An 18,535-nucleotide genomic window follows, 5' to 3' on the forward strand; every position below is an offset into this window, starting at 1 on the left:
TGCCTCTGCCTGGGGACTGTCAGGACAAACCTACATAAAAGTGACCAGACAGCCAAGAAAAGCTTTAAAAAATCATAAAGCCTTGCTAGGGCAGACCCACCTTCCTATGGGAAGATGATGAAGGAGAGCAGGAGACAGAGCCTGGAAAGCTGCTTAACCCTTCTGCCACATGGTCCAGAGTCAATCTGACAATGTGTATGGTGTGGCCTGGTTAGAGTCAGGCCCTGGCAGGGGTTATAAAGACCAAATAAGGTCTAATCTCATGAAAGAGCTCACATGCAAAGTGGGTGGACCAACCAGGAGCAGACCAGATGCACAATTACTTAGCTCATGCTATGATAAATGCTTTGTCAGCAGTATCCATGAACATTGTGGAAGCCCCAAAAGGGCAGTGATTGAATCCTTTCTCAGGCCATCCAGCATTATTAAGATCTGAGTTGGTTCTTGAAGGTTGCATATGATACGGCTAGGAGCAGGACTGAGCACAAAGGGCTTGCTGGGTCAGGTCAAGTGCATACTTCCTACCTTAGCCAGGGCCCCCTCAAGCACTTTACTAAGGTCATTCTAACCAGTGTGGTCTGACTGGCCTCAGGGAGAAGACGCAGCTTTTGGTCTTATTCCTAATAAGCCCCTGAGCTAAGTGAAGGGGTGATGATGACAGTCTGCTTCCACAGTGTTATCTGTCCACAAACTGTAGGTTGATGTTCCTCTCCGGTACCAGGACAGTCCGAGTCATTGGTCTGATTGGGGCAGCACCTGGCTCAGGCAGCACCTCAAAGTGGGTCAAGATCTGGAAAGGGGTAAGAGGGCTATCACTATAAGTTGTTGTTTTGTGCTGTTGAGTCGGTTCCAACCCAGAGTGACTCTGTATAGGGTTTCTGAGGAGCAGCTGGTGAGCTTGAACCGGCCACCTTGCTGTTCAACCCAACTTTGCAATCCAGTGCATTAACCTACAGTGCCACACCAGGACACCTGTAATTGTGGGCTCAATTGACATTAGTTAGTATGGTCAGTGTTGAGGTGGTACCTTAATGAGGTTAAGGAATGATAACAGAAAGGTAGTTCAAATCCCCTTGCTCACTCTCCAGGCCAATAATGGGATTGCCATATTTCAGAGGAGTAGGTCCACAAGTTTTATGTTTTTCTCTGCTCATGAGAGGAGAAGAGCTCACAGTTTTAAAAGGTTCAGGTCTCTACCATCCAGGGAGGGTGAAAAGTCTGATCACTCACCTGGGCTAAGGCCATTTGCAGCTCGAGCTCTGCCAGGCGTCTCCCAATGCAGCTGCGCTTGCCAAAACCAAAGGGGAGAGATGCAAATGGGTGGGGGGCTGGACCCTCCCCCAACCAGCGAACTGGACGAAAAGTGTTTGGTTCCGGGAACTGGGCAGGGTCACGAGAAGTGGCGTAGTGACACAGAGTGACCAATGTCTGGTGGGAGAGGAACACAACTTGTCAGTTTGGGCCTAGAACATGGGGAAGGACATGCAGGTGGGGAGAGAACATATTAGTTAAGATAAAGGCAGGCCTTGGTCAGTGAGTGGGGATAAAATCTGATGCTACTTTTGGAGTAATTTCTCCACTGCCCCATTATATCTTACAGAAAGGCATTTGGGCCAAGGGGTGTGTTTGAAGGGCTGATGGGGAGTTTTAGAACAGAACTGAGTGAGGCCCAAGCTAGTGAGGGATATATGGGCTCAGCAAAAGGGATTCCCAGACTCTACTCACATTTTTGGGGAGAATGTAGTCCCCCACACAAATGTCTTTGTCCGGGACACGGGAATTTCCTGGTACCACAGGATATAGCCTGGATTGTAGAGCATGAGAGAGGGACAGCAAAATGAGGCTGCAACTTCCCTCTCATCTCCCCACAACTTTCAAACCCATTTTTGGCAGTGAGTCCCATTTCCCTCTGCTCTCTCCCCTGTTTTATCCACTCTCTGCATTCCCAGGCCCTCCTCAGTATTTTCTTTAGCTCTTCCTCTTCTCTCACCTCAGCACCTCTTTGATCACAGCCTTCATCAGGGGCAGCTGGGAAAGAGTAGCTGTGGGGTGAGCATCAGAACTGGGGCCTAGGGCAGCTGTGATCTCGGAGTGGAGTGCCTGCTGGACATCCTGATGCCGAGAGAGTTCATACAGAGCCCAGGAAAGCGTGTTCGATACCTGAGGGGACAAGTGAGGAGTCAAAGGTGTTGGATGTTGGGATTCCAATGTAGGAGACAAAGGAAGTGCTAAATCAAGTTTGTCTAGAGGGCCACAGCGGGTCCCCCTGCAGCAAGAAGGTGGCCCCTGTGGCTGGGGAGGCTAATCTCTAGAAGTGAGGTCGCAGTCTGGAAGAAGACCCTCACCGTGTCCACTCCGGCCAGTAGCAACTCTGTCACATTTCCCAGGATGGACTGAGCAGGCAGTTTTTCTCGGAACAGGAAGTAGGTCAGATGTGCCCCTGGTTCCGTGTCATCCTTAGGCTTTTCCTGGTTTCTCATGGCCGCCTCAGCCTCTTGCCGCTCCACGTGCTGCTGGGCTACGTGGGGAGAAGGCACAATGATGCCTCACCACTCCTGGACAGTCCTCTGGCCCCCAATCCCACCTTGTTTCTGTGGCTTACCAAATGCAAACATCTGGTCCCAGTCTCGGCAGAGGCGGCCCCAAGGTCCCGGCACTAGGTGGTGCAGCCAGTTTGGCATCGCCATGGTTAGTAGCGTTGACACAAACACAGAGCCCACAGCGCGGATGAAAGTCTCCGTGTCCGGAGGCACTTCAGCCTCCAGACAGCCAAGGCGCGAACCCAGCAGCACCGCGGCTATGCCTGGTCAGGAGGGGGCGCTGTCAGGACACAGGCAGCCCCGGGTCAGGTGCCTCTAACACCCGCCCCTACTCCTGTGCCTGGTACTCACTTTCTAGTCCGAACTTGTAAAACTCTCCCGCCACGTCCTGAACCAGGGTAGATGGCCCGGTGCCCCGTCCCCGTTGGCGCCGAAGTCGCTGCACAAGGTCATGGACCACGTTGTCCAGGGTTTCAGCATAGCCGGCAGCCGCTTGAGGCCGAAGGAGGAGCGGAGCCAGAAGGCTGCGTAGCCTCTGCCATTCTTCACCTTCCCTGTGGGGGTGTGGAGAGAGAGCCTCAGGGATGGTGGGGTGTGTGGAGGCGGCCCAACTGGGTCGCTGCCCTGGAGAAGGGTGGTCAGGGGAGGGAAGTAGTTATACCTGCTCCCTTAGGGTACAGAAACCCTCCCAGCCTGCACCCTGCCTTCCCAGCTCCCGTCCTAGTTACTCATTTCCTGCCCTGAGGGGTCTGGGTTCTTGGGTCACTTGAGTCAGAATGTTACACTTCATCTCCGCCCTGGTACCCTTCCACTGGTTCCTCCAGTTCTTAGTATTCTGGTTTCATTGATAAAAGAGTAGGGGAAGGGGCAAGTGTGGGGCTGTACCCGAACTTGGGTGAAGCAACAAGGGTGGGAACCCCAAAAATCCAGGAGGTTGGGCAAGACAGCTGACCTCCCTCCATGCCCCAGATTGTCTCAGGATCAGCCTCAGGTAAGGGCTGCAGCTGGGTTTCTGGGTTTGGGATGCAGAGGACTCACGCGGTGAGCAGTCCGCAAGCCCGCTGTCGACGGCGCCGGTGCTCAGTCCAGGGCGAGAAGCTGCAGCGTTCTGGCTGGGACCCTTCCTGTCGCAGCAGCTGCTCCAGGAGCGCAGGAGCGGCCACGTACACTGTGCGCACGGTTCCAAAATTGGCTAACCACATGGGTCCGAAGCGCGCGGCGCCCTGCACCTGGGAGAACCCGCGAAGTGGACACTGGAGACCTGGGCTGGGCACTCCCAGCTTGATATTATTAACGCCAAGGGTACTGGCTAGGCTTCGAGAGGAGGAAACTCCTGGAAAACCCAGCTAGAGTCGGTCCTCTGATGCTCCAAATTCTTCCTTTTCTTTTCCCAACTTTCCATCTATGGGAAGCTTATGTGATGAGCAAAACGGAGGAATTTTGAACAGACAGTCCAAAATTCTTTTGTTAGCGGAGCGGAGACTGAGAATTCCTTAAGGACTCTCCACTTGGACTGATCATCTCTGGCTGAGCCCCTCAGTGAATTAACTGGAAGGCCTGTAGTTTTAAAAAGTACGCGCCTAGAGCTTCCAGCTCCCTTTACACTAGTACTAGGCTAGAAGAACCTCCAGACATCTGCTCAGTGAGATCCTTTACGTGCGCTCCTCCGCTAGGTAAAGAATTCTGGTAGCATAGGGTTTATGAGTCGGGCTGCTAACATCAAGGTCAGCAGTTTGAAATTACCAGGGGGAAAATTCCACAGGAGAAAGATGAGGCTTTCTGCTCCCGTAAATATTTACAGCCTTGGAAACACTATACGAACTGACTCTGCACAGTCCAACTACAGCCCCCAGTCTCAACTTCCCTTTTGCAAAAATTACGGATAGCAGTCCTACCGGCCCTCTATGGTTTGCACTAGACTGACCTTTCTGGAATTGTCAGTTTCCCCAGTTTTCAGTCCCGGAACGGAGTCCCCACTTTAACCCTACCTGCAGCTCATGTAGCCGCGAAAGCCCTCCACTGAAGAAGAGTTCAGCCAGAAAGCTGGGTGTAGAGGGGCCTGGGATATCTGCCAAGCTCCGGGGCGCTGAGTCCGCTCCTTTTGAGCCCAGCTGGGGTGCCAAGAGAACTCGATGGAACATCTTAGAGGCGATCTTGAGGGTCTGGGTCATGATCTGGCTCAGAAAGACCACTATAGAGAGAACTTCTCTGGAGCATTTTGCCTGCTTCCCAGAACCTCTATTTAACTCTTGGGCTGGGAGCGGTGACGCCCCCTCTTTAAATTCTGCAGCCAATCTCTTCCCAGTAGAGGTCCTTGCTGGGTATCAGCACCAAGTTGGTGCCTTCAAAGGAATGCTAGGCGGGACTGCCTTTGCAACTCCCATGGACCTCAAAGGCAGGTAGCCTGCCTCAGTTTTTCCTCTTGGTTTAGCCCAGCAGCCTAAAGGTCCTTTCCAGGGGAAGGCTAGAGGGCAACTGGTTTGGTTCTGGGATACTGTTAAGGATTGAATTTTGTGCCCCCCAAATTATGTGTTGTAATTCCTAACCTCTCTGCCTTTGGTTTTAATCCAATTTTTATGTTAATGAGACAGAATTGGTATAGGATGTGCTCTGAGACTTTTGGAGCTACATCAAGGTCACCCAGGAGCAGAAGCTAAGAGACAAGGACCTTCCTCCAAATCTAGAATCCTGAACTTGAACTTCTAGCCTCCTAAACTGCGAGAATATAAATTTGTCTGCTAAAGTCATTCATTTGTGGTATTTCTGTTATAGCAGCACTAGATAACTAAGACCATGGGACATGAATCAGCTCTTGGTATTTCCACCACTTCCCCAGGAAACTTGTCCTTCAAGCCTGTCCTCAGGAATTCCCCGTCTTCCAGCTCCTAAGGGAAGGGAATCAGAGAAGAGGTGTAGCTGTAGATGTCCCGAAATTCTTGGCTCAGCTGGGCTGCAACTACTGTGCATGGTGAGCAACATTTTCCTTCATCCACCGATCTCCCCTCTCTATGTCGTGAAGTGTCCCTGAGTCAGTTTTGACTCATAGAGACCCTGTATAAGGTTTTTGAGGAGCAGCTGGTGGGTTTGAACCATGGACCTTGTGGTTCGCACTAGTGCTGATCCTATAGCACACCAGTGGTTTTCCTTCATCTACCAATCTCCCCTCCTCTATAGGTTGGGCAAATGGCTGCGTGTATTCATGGGTTATATGACTCCAGGAAACTTCATCTTTGTTCTCTGAGTGAGGGATTGTCTGATCAAAATGTTGTATCCCTCCAGTCATGGGAATTGGGGGCTTGAGGAGCAGAAATGAAGGTTTTTGTAATTTTGAAAAGTTCAGATATTCTCTCTGGCCCCCGAAACTGAATAAATGTCAAGTGCTCAGAATCCCTGACTCAGTCCTCTCTTGAAAGAATGGGAGGGGGCTTTCTAGTTAGCAGAGCCCTTCCACTCTTAGCTTCAGAATCCTATTCAGTTCAGCTCGCTGTTCCTAACTCTCCCACTCCCCAGCGGCCCGCACTGGGCTCTGTGCCAGTCAGTCAGCTCTGAAACTGAAGGTCAACATGAAGGAGAGGGTCTCCACCCATACCATCTAGGGACTCTCCAGAGATGGTAACAACAGACAGCAAACTTCAGTCTTAGGAAGTGAATGGGTGGGTGAGGGAGGGCACATGATACACACTCCAGCCTTTTCAGCGACATGGGCATGTGTACACATTATCCCCAGGACTGCAAAGTAAACACAAGTGGACAGGTGATTTAAGCCCAGCAGGCAGTTTAGATGTACAGGAGAGCACTGTGTTCCTCACTCCAGCTGAGAAGAGATCTCAGGAGGAGAATGCTAAGGGTGAGCAAGAACCCACACCCACCCAAGATCCCCTCTAGTCCAAGGTCCTTTGACCTTTGCAGTTAGCTTCTTCAGCTTTCTGCTTGCAAGAGAGGGCAAGACAGGGAGAAGAGTTAGGGTATTTCACTTGGTCTGGGAAGGCTGAGGGTTGGGGTGTGGAGTGGGGTAGGGTAGGGTGGGATGGACGGGAGTCTAATCTTTTTGGCTTCTCGAATAAGTGGTCCAGCTAAGGCAAGGTGAGTAGTCAGTGTGCAGGCAGAGTGGGACTGGGGGTCACTGCTTGAAGGATGGGATCTTGTATTCTTCGGAAGATGGCTGGAAAATTCTTCCCTCCATTGCGTAGAACTTTCTTTCCCTCTTCAGTTGAGGTACCCAGATATCCCACAATGGGGTCTTCACTCTGGGAGAAGAAAGGTTAGAGATAAGTCTTTGCCCACCTTTCAAATTACTCTGGCTTCTAGGTTCCTGTTCATCCTCCTCACACTGAGCTGGGTTCAAAGGATACAGAACCATTCTGGAAAGATCTGCATCTTTGAAAATTCCCTTAGGCCTCCTACTTACCAGCTCCTCCAGAGGCACATGTTCAAATAGAGGGTGCTCTTCAAAATGGTTGCACATCCAGTTGTGTAACTCCAGCACATCTGTTATTGTATATACCAGCCCCTGCATAGGCAAAATCAGTCTAGACAAGGGGCTGCAGGCATCTAGCATTGAGATGATGGGAGTAGTGGGGGGTGAGCCCCTAAAACACCCCCATTTAATCATTAGGGAGGGCCTCTAAACAAACCACTTACCCTACCCTTCCTCCCACCCCCAACTTACCCCGACTCTTAGCACATAGGCATATTCTGCCAGTAGAGTAGGACTGATGATTCGCCACTTGTGCTTTGTCCGCTTAAAATGTGGGTCAGGGAAGAGGAAGAACATTTTCGTCAGCTGTGAGACAGACGTGCACAGACAGAATGGTGAGGGCCTGGCTTCCACACCCTGGTCCACCTACCAGCCTCATCCACCAGGCCCCTCCCCACCTGGCCCTTTTGGAAGAAGTTAGGAAGATGCTTCATGGCATTACTACGAAGACAGGCAATGTTCTGGAATCCACCTCCAGGAGCTGCGCGTAGGGCCCGAATCCGGTCTTGCACGTAATCTGAAACCTTCACCCGAATTTCCAGGCCTAGAATCAGTGTGTATGGGAACAGTGGTGACAGTTCCACTAGAAACAGAAATAGGAATGGCATCATTAACCAGACTTGTAAGAAGTGCAAAAGGGTCAAAACAAGAAAGGACTTCTCAATCTGCAACTATCAAAGCTAGAATGGCAAGTGGGGTTGGGGATATTTGTATAGTAAAACCTGCAAAAGCTGGAATTTGTGGAAGGTGAAATCTGTAAAGGAAGAAAAACTCAAATATTTTCCATTAGAGAGTGATAGAAATGTGGGAACTATACAGTCAAAGGTGGAAAACTTGTGAGACCTGGAAGAGCAAGGCAGTCCTAGTGAGTTCTAGCTCTCACAGGTTTCACTGTATATAAATGGCTCTATGCTAGAGTTCTGGTATGGTACTGTGGGATAAAGCACTGTGTACTGCAAGGTTGGTTTGAACTACAAGGTCGGTGGTTCAAACTCACTCACGCTTCTTAGAAACCCTATACGGGGTCACTATGAGTTGGAACTGACTCAATGGCACTTAACAACACGATAGAGAAAAGGACTGGGGTAGATACAGAAATTGTCACCAGAACTAGAAATGGAAGGGCTTGTAATACATATACATTTGCAAATACTTTAAAGTTTTCATACATTGACTCATTTAAGCCTTATAAATACTTGGTAAACTGCAAAGATGAGAAAACAGAGGGTGAGAAATACCCAAGGTCATAAAACTAAGAAAGGTTAGACTTGGAACTTGAACCAAGGTTTTCTGATTCAAATACCATGCTCTTCCTCTCTGTCATACAGTTGTCTGTATGGGAAGATCTAAAAATATGGAATTGGCCCTAGAGGTATAGCTGGGGCAGTAACAACAACACAAGACAATAAGGAGGGACCTGAAAACACAGAGAGGAGCAGTAGGAATGAGTCTGGTAAGATGGGGGTTGGGGGATGAAGAGGGGAGGTGGTGGAATCCCTGAGACAGTTCAGGATCACTGACCACAGTGGCTAATCTCTGACGCTTGTGCTGACCAGCTCACTGACCCAGCACCTAGCAAGTGAAATGACTCACGCAGGAACTGGGGCCAAGGTGTGGGGCCAGACAGCACAACCCAGGTTCTAAGACGTGTTTGAGGCAGTCCCCTCCTTTCTCCAGGCCAAAGTCCATAGGCCCAGAGTAGAGGGAAGGCGGAGGCTCTCCATACTGATGTCACGGCGCCAACGTTTGGTCGGAAGGCAAAAGGACAATTTTGGCTCTGCCAAACCTGCTGAAATGGCAGAACCTAGGTCACTGCCTCTCCTTGCCCCCCAAAAAGGGCCAGAGTGTTACCTAACAGGCCACCATAGCCACAGCCTATGTCTGCAAATTCCACTTGGGCCTGAGGTCTCTTCTCTTTTTTTTCCTTTGGGTCATCATGGCTCTGATTTGGGGTCAGTGGAGCAAAGAACTCTGGGTATAGCTCAGACCAGTCCATCTCCTCTGGCTTCACAGGGCTATTGGAGAGAAGACGTGAGAGATGTGAGAATGTTGGTCATACAAAGCAGAAGTGGTATTGTGTGTGCGTGGGTGACTGAGAGTGGGAAGGGTGGAAGGAGGTTTCTCAATAATTCTGCAACAGTGGGCCTTGTGCCCTCGAGGGGACATTCTGGAAACCACCCTTAACCTCTAGTGTGAATCATAGGTCCATCATGAGGTCCATGATTGCTACCCTGACCATCTCCGTTTCTAGGGGTTGTTATGCCCCTGGATGAGACAGAAATTTGTTTCCCTTCTTACAGAGACTGGCTACCTACGTCCCTGGGCCCCTACTTTATGGGTCGGGGATTGAGAGTGTACGTGTGTGTTTTATTAAATTCAACAAACGAAACCGGAAGATGCAAACGACACAGTGTCTTTTTCGCTTTGTTCTAAAGTAACTATTTCTTTCTCTTTCTAGATTTGCAGCGTTACACAGAATTCATCCAAAATGCCACGCTCATTCCTAACCGGTCAACTCCGCCCTCTGTCACACCTTCCAGACACACCCCTAACGACAAAGACGTCATCCAGCTGATCCCGAGTCCATTCGAAGTCCTCCCCACGGTTCCACTCGCCCCTTTTACGTGGGACCGAGCTTCTCCGTGCTGTTCTGAGAATTTCGCCTTCTTCTCCCCTTCTGCCCTTGCTTCCTGCCCTGTTGACTCACTAGCGCAGCGTATGGTCCGCCATGGGGTTGGAGTGAGCACGTTGCCGGTAGTAGCGCTTCTGCGGCTGCGGGGCCTCTGTTCCAGCAGCGTTCCCAGTCTCAGTTCCCTCCATGATCTTCAGTCCCGGGCTTCTCCACCGAACCCACGTGGAGAACGAGGCTAGAGGCGCACGACAATGACGAAATCCAGCAAGCTACCAGCAGATCCCGCCCCTTAAAGACCCAAGCGCGAATTTTGTGGGGCTCGGCTGGGTGGGACGTCCTGGTGCGGAGAAGCACTGAACTGTTAACTACATCGTTGACGGTTCAAACCAACCAGCGCCGCTTCTTGGGAACACTATACAGGTTCGCTATGAGTCGGAACCGACTCGAGGGCACTTGACAACAATAACAGGCTTGGAGGGTCAAGAGGGGCGAGTACAGGAGGGCTGCTCCACACCATCTGGTGCCTGGGTCTGGGCTACTCTCCTGGTTGCAGGCACCTGTTCGCTCACAGGTGAGAGAGTTCTGGGGACCTAGCCTCCTACTGTGGAATTAATACTCTCTCATCTCCCTAACCCCTCGGTCTCGGACTGTCTGCTCCATCTGACCCTCGGGGTCCGACTTGGGTCAGGGGAGGAGCAGCTCCCCATCCTACCTCCAGGAAGTCAAACTAGAGGAAGGAGGGCAAATTCAGGGAGGCGGGGCTCGGTACTGAGGGACGCTGAGGCGGCCCCCACCCCCGCCCCGCTGCAGATCCGGGATCCTAGTGAGGGACGTGGTGCCTGGCAGGCTCCGCCGGATGGCGGACCCAGGCCCAGAGCCGGAATCAGAGCCAGAATCTGTGTTCCCACGGGAGATCGGGCTCTTTGCCGACTCTTACTCTGAGAAGAGTCTGTTCAGCTTCTGTGGGCACGTGCTGAGCATCACGCAGAACTTCGGGTCCCGTCTTGGGGTGGCAGCGCGCGTATGGGACGCGGTGAGGAGTGGGCTGCTCCTTGTGAGGGTCACCGGGAGGTCCGACTCCGACTCTCCCAGTGGAAACCATCCCTTCGACAGCCCTTTCCCCCCACTTTTTTTCTCCCCTAGGCGCTGAGCCTGTGCAACTATTTCGAGAGTCAAAATGTGGATTTCCGAGGCAAGAAAGTGATCGAACTGGGCGCCGGAACGGGTATCGTGGGGATCCTGGCTGCGCTTCAGGGTGCGTGTATTAGCTTTGTCACGGAGGTATTGGATGGGGGGAGCAGTGATATGGAGAAATTGCCACTTCGTGTATTCTTAGTGGGGAGGGGACTGGTTTTGCCCCAGCCTGGTCCCTTATATTTTCTTGGGGTACCCATTTGTGTGCTCATCAGCTCCGATTGGCTGGCAGATCATCCCCCCCCCGTGATTGATTTGGTGGCAGGAAGGGGAAAAAAAAAAAATCGGCAGACCTTAATAGAACAGAGTCAGCTTTTTGCTGATCGTGGTTTCATGTAGAATGTTGTTACTTAAAATTCCCGAAGCCCTAAGCTTTGGACATGATCTTCTCAAAATACATATATGGTGATATCTTCTTGTAAGGGAACAACCAGAGAGACCTGCGCTTGTTATACTTCATAAGTAATTTATAACTTCATTATGAATATCTTTTAGATTCTTTGGGCTTTGATTGCTTGGGAGAAGCAAGTTTATGGGTTTCTGAGGGGTAGCGTGTGTTTTAGGAGGATGTGGGGATAGGAATAAGGCACTGCAGAGTTGGAGAAGGAAAAACTCTTCAGTTTTCTCAAGATCCAACAACCACTGTATTTTTCCTGCATGTAACCTACCCATATAAATTAAAGCATGCACATAGTACCTAACAGTAAACTAACATGTGAAGGGGTTGCACAATTTGCAAAAATTTTATAGTGTGTGTGTTACTTGCCAAAAAATATGGTACAAAGGAAATAGTTCCTTAATTTATAACCTGATGGACAGATAAAACTCCACACCCACTCAAACAATCTTTGAAACACTTACATAGTCCTTTCCCTAGGAAAGTAGATTAATATATCCTGGTTCATAGGAAAAGAATTAGATTACATTAAAGGAAGTCTTCCCAGAGGCAAGCATGCATTCTTCTATTCATTCAACCCCACATGTATTCTAAATCTCCTATGTGTTGACAATTATGTTAGGTATTGGGGATACAACAATGAATAGGACAGATTGCCTTCCCCCTAGTTGTTTAAGGTCTAGTGGGAGAGGTAGGGGAGGATAGTCTATGTAGGAAGTAGTGGATACTTTCTGGCCATGTCTAATTTTGATTCCTTGGGACTCCATCAGGGGGAACCTGTCAGAAGAGAAAAAGGTGAATTACACGATCACAGTGGGAACAGAGAGAATGGGAGTGTCAACATCAGTTTTTCAGTGAGGAATGAGTGGATGAGTGGCAGGCAGTTAATGCTAGGAAGGGGAGAAAAGACGTGATACAGACAGGAGTATCTATCTTCACTTGCTCCCAGACTGACTTCTCCTGTCCCCTATTCAGCTGCCTGTCAGAAATCTAGGGGTCATCTAGTCTCTTGCCCTTTCCCCTCACATCAAGGCAATCAGCCAGTCTTGGGGGGTTTGTATCCTTAATAATTCCCAATTGTCCACTCCTCTTCCTACCAGCGCTCCTTTAGTTCAGGCCACTGCTTGGAATTTCACAAGAGAACTTCAAGCTTCCTCATGGGGAAATTCAGCATGCCCAAACTAGATCTTGTGATCTGCTTCACCAAAGCTGTCGGAGAGACAGCTTAGGCTTTGGTATCTTGGTGAATCCAATCACCTTCCACCTAGTGGGACACCTATCTATCATCTTTGACACATCCTTTATTTGTTGTTCAAATCCTATTGGTTTTAACTCCTAAATATCTCTTGAATTTTTTCGCGTTTCCCCACTTCATTGACAGCTCTCCTGTCTAAGTATCACTATCAGTGGCCTGGACTGCTATAATTAGCCAAACAGGTCGGTTGTCTTCTACTCCCCTAGGCCTCCACCCACTCTACCAGGCAGTCAGAATAATCTTTTAAAAATGCTAACAAGACGAGAAAAGGCATGTGATTACAACTGTACTTACTCCCTCACCTCCAAATCTCTCAATAGCTTTGCCACGCTTTCATAGAATCAACACCCTTAGCATAGCTCTGCTTCCCTCTGCAGTCTCTTTCTGCCTCTCCTCTAATGCCCCTTGTACTGAGCTACATTGCCTCTGTTAGTTACTCTAGGCTACCTTGATGATTCCTTGCCTGGAGCCTTAACACCGCCTATACTTTGTCTGACACCCATACACCACTTGGTTAAAATGCATATTACATAAAAGCAGCATTTTCTTCATTTCTATGTGGTGAGTCAATTTTGACTCATAACAACCTATGTGACAGAGTAGAACTTACCCCATAGGATTTTCTAGGATGTAATCTATGGCACTTAACAACAACAACAATATTTGTGGATAATATGTAACTCCCTACAAAGAATGCCAGTTAATATGACTATTATTCACATTTACACACCAACCACTAATGCCAAATATGAAGAAATTGAAAATGTTAACCAACTTCTGCAATCAAGATGCATTGATAATTACTAGTGGTTGGAAAGTAAAAGTTAGAAACATAGTGTCAGGGACAAGTTAAGATCTAGGCCTCCTCCCCGCCCCCCCCTACTTTTTTTTTTAAAGCTTTAATTGTGAATTAAGTGATGGTTTACATGGGAGAACACGGGTTTTGCACTCATCATATTTTCTTTCATTGCAATGATTACAATCCCTTCCATGCATCATCATTTAACAGTTTTGTTTCTAGTCCATCTGTTTTTTGTTTTTTTTTTGATGTACACAAAAACACTCAGGAATATATAATAATCATTTAAACAACCAAAGGACAAATCCTGAAAGCCTTCCTCCTGGCTGCCAGCTTGAGTCCTCAGCTGCTGTATCTCGCCATGTCCTCACCTCTGCCTCCATCTCTGGTGTTGCTGCTTCTCTGGATAGGGTCCTATGTTTTGTTCGTGCTCTTCTCTCTTGATAGCCCTAAGGTCCTCTGTTCCTGGAATGTAAGATTAACTACTTCTCGCTTTATGTTACACAACTTCACCATTAACAGTTGTGACCATCACAACTAGTCATGATAACAGTTACTCACTATGAATAAAAGAATCCTATCCCCATCTCCTTTCACCAGGCCCATCTAGACAAGATGAAAATTATTCAGTGGGAATTCTACCCTCCCCCACACACTCTAAAACCAAATTCCCTCTTGAAAACTTCTAAGCCAGCCACTTCTGTGCCTTTACAGTACACCCCCACCCCCCACCCTACCATGTTAAGGTAACCAATGTCTAAGTTGCCCATCCCTATTAACCCTGTATACTGAGGGGATAGGCTTGATCCTTGATGTGAAGACTCCTTCCTTCTCAGTATTTTGAACTACTACGCCCATAAGTAAAGGTAAAGTTTATCAAATTGTAGCAATTTACCCTTGCTTCTGTATCAAATTTCTTTATCTTCCTCAAGTGTAATTTGGATCATCAAGCCATCTAAGCTAGGTCAAATGGGTACTATCTGTAAGTTTGGGCATTCTTACGCACCTCCCCCCACTTCATATCAGCTGGACACTTCACTACCTAGGCCTCTCTTACCCTGGCTTCATATCTGCCCCTTTGCCCAGAGATCATGAAAAGGGGAAAACATCTCTAGTCCAACAAGAATAGTAACATTGAGAAGAACACCATGGAGACAGAGATAAAGATATCAGGACCTGAAACCCTGATAGAAAAAAGCAACTGGTCACAAAGAGGAAGAAGTTAGCAGCACTCCATTTCCAAGAAGTCTGTACCTCTTTATTAAAAAAATCAAATGAATATTCAACAGACTCCTCCTCCTAATCAATAAATATTAGCCCATTCTTAGAGGAGGAGACCCCATAGTTTTATAAGCCAGTGTACCCCAACCCCCACAGTGTCTTCACTCTCAGAGACACACCCGCTTCTCTCTTTGAAGTGTACTTTTGCTTTGCAATAAAAAGCTTCTGAATGAATGCTTAATGTGCATATGTGTTTAAGAAGTGGCAACTTGGTGGGTCTAATTCTTTAAACCCTCCTGCCCCACTCCCTGCCCTCCCCCCCCAAGAGTGGGAGGGACCCAGGAAGTGACAATAGAAGGACTGGTAGTTGGAAAATATGGCCTTGGTTATAGAAACAATGCTGGAGATCACATGGTAGAATTTTACAAGGCCAATGACTTCTTTGGCAACTATACAAGTGATGGTGGAGGTGGTGGTTATGTACTGTGGAGTCGGTTCTGACTCATAGCGACCCTATGCAGGTTTCTGAGGCTATACATCTTTACAGGAACAGAAAGCCTCATCTTTCTCCCGCGGAACAGCTGGTAGTTTCACACTGCTGACCTTGTGGTTCACAGACCGGAAGTGGACATCACTAAATGTAGTACACAGGAATCAAATAAGCTGTATCTATGGAAAGAGACAATGGAGAAGCTCACTATCAGTCAGAACAAAGCCAGGAGTCGACTGTAGACTAGACCGTTAATTGTTCATAGCCAAGTTCAAGTTAAAGCTGAAGAACATTAAAACAAGTCCATGAAAGTCAAAGTATGACCTTAAGTATTTCTCATCTGAATTTAGAGAGCATTTCAATAATAAATATGATGCATTAAACACTAAAGATCAAAGACTACACCTACTTGATATCTCCATTTGATTGTATGATGGACATCTCAAACTCAGTGTGTCCTGCAAAGAACTCATGATGTTCCTGTTTAAATCTGCTCCTACAATCTTCCTTATCTACATTAATGGCAATTCTGTCTTGTTGATCAGGCCAAAAATCTTAGAGTCATCCTCAACTTCTCTTTCTCTCTCGCTAATATCTCATATACAATCTTCCTGCAAATCTATTCAGGATCTAGCCACTTCTTGGCCATTACTACTGACCTGGTCCCAAACACCATCATCTCTCACCTGGGCAGCAGCTTCCTTAATAGTTCCCTTGCTCTGCTCTTGGCCCTCTGTAGTCTGTTTTCATTATAGCAGCCAGAATGAACCTTCTAAAGCACAGGTCAGCTTGTGCTATTCTTCACTTAACATTCTCCAGTAGTTTCCCATCTTGCTGAGACTTAACCTAAATTCTCACAATTTTCCTTACAAGACCCTCCTGGTTATGGTCTGGCCCCTAATCTTCTCCTACCTCACTCTGCTCCAGCCCCTGGCTTGCCTGCTGTGATTCAGCCTGCAGGCACATTCCTAACTCAAAAGTTTACACTTGTTTGTCCTGTCCCTCACCTTTAACCTGAGAACATTTAACCTGAGAAATCCACAGGGTTTATTTCATCACAGTCCTTCAGGTCTTTGCCCACACACCAGTGAGGCTTTCCTTAACCATCCAATTTAAAATTGCATTCCCTGGCCCATCCTGTCAACACTCTTATCTCCCTTTCCTGTTTTATGTGTCACCATAGCGCTTATGTCAATAACTCTGGTGGTGCAGCCATTAAGCACTTGGTTGCTAACTGAAAGGCTGACAGTTTGAAGTCACCCAGTGACCTCAGAGGAGAAAGATCTGGTACAAGATGTGGTGATCTGCTCCCATAAAGATTACAGCCTAGAAAACACTATGAGGTAGATCAACTCTATCACATAGGGCCTTTATGAGTTGATACCTAACAACAACAGCACTTATTACCATCTGACATACAGTGTATTTTTACATTTTGTTTGCTATTGACCATTACTTGCCTCTAGATTTTAATATTTAGGAGGGAAAGGCTTCGCGTCTGCTTGGTTCACTGTTGTATTCTCAGCACCTGGCACTTCACAGGCACATAATAAATACGAATGAATGAATGCTCCCTACTTCTCTGTCTATAATGGGTATCATGATTATAATTAAAGAGTTACCTTTGCAGTACCTAGTGTGTCTCCACCTGGAGTATGATGCTCAAGGAAGACTGAGGTTTTGTATTACTTATCACATTTGGAATTGACTTAGTAGGTGCTCAATATATATTTATTGGATGAATGAAGCTTTCTGAAATGCTAAGCTTACCATCTTTACCTCCTGCTCTACCCCTAAAACTCATTGCCCTCAGTATTAAGTGTGAATTTTCTTAGCCTGTTATAATCACTCTCCTCTTTAATTCCATGTCTTCACACTTCTGTTTCCCTCTTTCACATTTTCTCAGATCCAGTCTTCTTTGAATGCACATGCCAGCTCACTCTTCTCTGTGTGGCAAGGTCCACCTGACTAACTTCTATTTGTCCTTCAGGGCTCACTTTGTGTCACATCTTCTGGGAAGATTTGCAGACCTGTGCAGACTGAACTTGTGTCCGTGGAGGGGGGCTCATAACCCGTCTCCAGTTTAGTGCTGCCCAGGCTTCTGCTGATGGTTGATTGTTGTGTGTTGGGCAGAGAGGTTGAAGATTAGCTCAGCAAAAATGTTGTTGTTGTAGAATGTGGAGTATTGAAAATGACAGTGGGAGAGCTAAAGGTTAGAGCAACTAAAAGCCCAAGTTTAGACTTTGAGCTTTTAAGAAATTGTCTTGTAGGTCCTGAGGTTTCTGAACTTCAGGCAGGAGCCGAAAACCCTTGGTTGAGCCCTCTGACTTGTGTTTCTCTTCCTTCCTCTCTCTCAGGGGGGAATGTTACCATCACTGACCTGCCCCTGGCCCTAGAACAGATCCAGGGCAACGTCCAGGCAAATGTGCCAGCTGGAGGCCAGGCCCAGGTGCGTGCTTTGTCCTGGGGGATTGACCAGCATGTCTTCCCTGGAGACTATGACCTGGTGCTAGGGGCTGATATTGTGTACCTGGAGCCCACCTTCTCACTGCTGCTGGGGACCCTCCAACACCTGTGCGGGCCCCATGGCACCATCTATCTGGCCTCCAAGATGAGAACGGAGCATGGGACAGAGAGCTTCTTTCAGCACCTCCTTCCCCAGCATTTCCAACTGGAGCTGGTCCAACGGGATGAGGACGTGAATGTCAACATCTATAGGGCCAGGCACAGGGAACCAAGTTCTGCTTGATGTCATCTCCTCTGCTCCTCTGTTCCCATTGTCATAATGAAGGAACTACCATATCTCCAAAGCCAGAAATGTGAGGACCAAACAAAGATGGATTTCCTTGCCCTCTCTCTCTTTCCTCCTTTTCTCTGTTTTCCCAGATATTCTGGACAGATACAGGGAGATGCCTGCTTGCTAAGAGTCCAAGACTCAAGCAATACTGGTCTTAGAGCACAAAGGATGTTCCTAGCTCCTGTTTGCAAAGGGAGGGTGCCCATAGTTTTCAGGTGTGGGGAGGTATATGGGATCAATGGCTACACTGATGTTACTGATTACTTTCAGTCCTGCTGTTGTCTGGATTTTTTTTTTTTTGCCAGATCTATGGACTCTTTAAAGGGAAATAAATGAGCATTAAAGATCTCTTCTACATCCAAGAATTCAGGTGTGTGCCTTCAAGTCTGACAAGAAAGAATCCTTGGACCTCCCATTTTTTACTTCTAGAGTTTGTCTGGCAGCAAGGCATGATGACTTTAACTTCTCAAGTCCTCCCAGCACTGAAGCTGGGCTTCGAGCTGTCCCCTGGACTATAGCTTCTACACCCTTTTTGATGTTCTGATCACAGAACATCACGCTGTGCAAAAGAATATGGACTGAGAACAAGGTTCTTCTGATATTTGATTTTTCTTTAGGCTTTCTTTCTTCCTAATTTGCTTTCCCTTTTTCTGTTTTCACTGTGGCTCTTTTCTTCTAGCCATTCTACAAACTGTTGTGATCCTCCAAAATCAGCAAGAACAGTTTCCTCTGC

At 47.8% G+C, this 18,535-nt stretch overlaps 3 protein-coding genes across 3 annotated transcripts; 1 reads left to right on the forward strand and 2 right to left on the reverse strand.

Moving 5' to 3' along the window:
- Positions 1–676: 676 nt before the first annotated feature.
- Positions 677–4,711, reverse strand: LOC102811466 (25-hydroxyvitamin D-1 alpha hydroxylase, mitochondrial-like). The gene is made up of 9 exons (XM_006859501.1): positions 4,529–4,711; positions 3,579–3,769; positions 2,892–3,094; positions 2,603–2,803; positions 2,346–2,518; positions 1,991–2,160; positions 1,726–1,804; positions 1,231–1,428; positions 677–790 (listed from the first exon to the last, which is right to left on the reverse strand). The coding sequence occupies exons 1-9, from the start codon at positions 4,709–4,711 to the stop codon at positions 677–679; spliced, it is 1,512 nt and encodes a 503-aa protein (XP_006859563.1).
- Positions 4,712–6,631: 1,920 nt separating this feature from the next.
- On the reverse strand, positions 6,632–9,871 carry METTL1 (methyltransferase like 1). Its single transcript, XM_006859502.1, has 6 exons — positions 9,725–9,871; positions 8,869–9,032; positions 7,416–7,600; positions 7,210–7,323; positions 6,949–7,050; positions 6,632–6,787 (listed from the first exon to the last, which is right to left on the reverse strand). The coding sequence occupies exons 1-6, from the start codon at positions 9,835–9,837 to the stop codon at positions 6,632–6,634; spliced, it is 834 nt and encodes a 277-aa protein (XP_006859564.1). The 5' UTR covers positions 9,838–9,871.
- Positions 9,872–10,505: 634 nt separating this feature from the next.
- Positions 10,506–17,754, forward strand: METTL21B (methyltransferase like 21B). Its single transcript, XM_006859602.1, has 3 exons — positions 10,506–10,682; positions 10,793–10,904; positions 17,363–17,754. The coding sequence occupies exons 1-3, from the start codon at positions 10,506–10,508 to the stop codon at positions 17,752–17,754; spliced, it is 681 nt and encodes a 226-aa protein (XP_006859664.1).
- The last annotated feature ends 781 nt before the right edge of the window (positions 17,755–18,535 follow it).

The sequence above is a fragment of the Chrysochloris asiatica genome, unplaced genomic scaffold (assembly GCF_000296735.1).
Source record: "Chrysochloris asiatica unplaced genomic scaffold, ChrAsi1.0 scaffold00033, whole genome shotgun sequence".
Taxonomy (NCBI): Eukaryota; Metazoa; Chordata; class Mammalia; order Afrosoricida; family Chrysochloridae; genus Chrysochloris; species Chrysochloris asiatica.

What these genes read in the sequence shown, in the direction of transcription:
- LOC102811466 (XM_006859501.1), bottom strand. Translation starts at nt 4,711, where the DNA reads ATGACCCAGACCCTCAAGATCGCCTCTAAGATGTTCCATCGAGTTCTC. An exon ending in CGCGGCTACATGAGCTGCAG is followed by an intron (nt 3,770 to 4,528) that starts GTAGGGTTAAAG and finishes GGGTTCTCCCAG; the next exon opens with GTGCAGGGCGCCGCGCGCTT. An exon ending in GTGATCAAAGAGGTGCTGAG is followed by an intron (nt 1,805 to 1,990) that starts GTGAGAGAAGAG and finishes TCTACAATCCAG; the next exon opens with GCTATATCCTGTGGTACCAG.
- METTL1 (XM_006859502.1), bottom strand. Translation starts at nt 9,837, where the DNA reads ATGGAGGGAACTGAGACTGGGAACGCTGCTGGAACAGAGGCCCCGCAG. An exon ending in GCGGACCATACGCTGCGCTA is followed by an intron (nt 9,033 to 9,724) that starts GTGAGTCAACAG and finishes TCTCTCCAATAG; the next exon opens with CCCTGTGAAGCCAGAGGAGA. An exon ending in CCTATGTGCTAAGAGTCGGG is followed by an intron (nt 7,051 to 7,209) that starts GTAAGTTGGGGG and finishes TTGCCTATGCAG; the next exon opens with GGGCTGGTATATACAATAAC.
- METTL21B (XM_006859602.1), top strand. Translation starts at nt 10,506, where the DNA reads ATGGCGGACCCAGGCCCAGAGCCGGAATCAGAGCCAGAATCTGTGTTC. An exon ending in CAGCGCGCGTATGGGACGCG is followed by an intron (nt 10,683 to 10,792) that starts GTGAGGAGTGGG and finishes TTTCTCCCCTAG; the next exon opens with GCGCTGAGCCTGTGCAACTA. An exon ending in GATCCTGGCTGCGCTTCAGG is followed by an intron (nt 10,905 to 17,362) that starts GTGCGTGTATTA and finishes CCTCTCTCTCAG; the next exon opens with GGGGGAATGTTACCATCACT.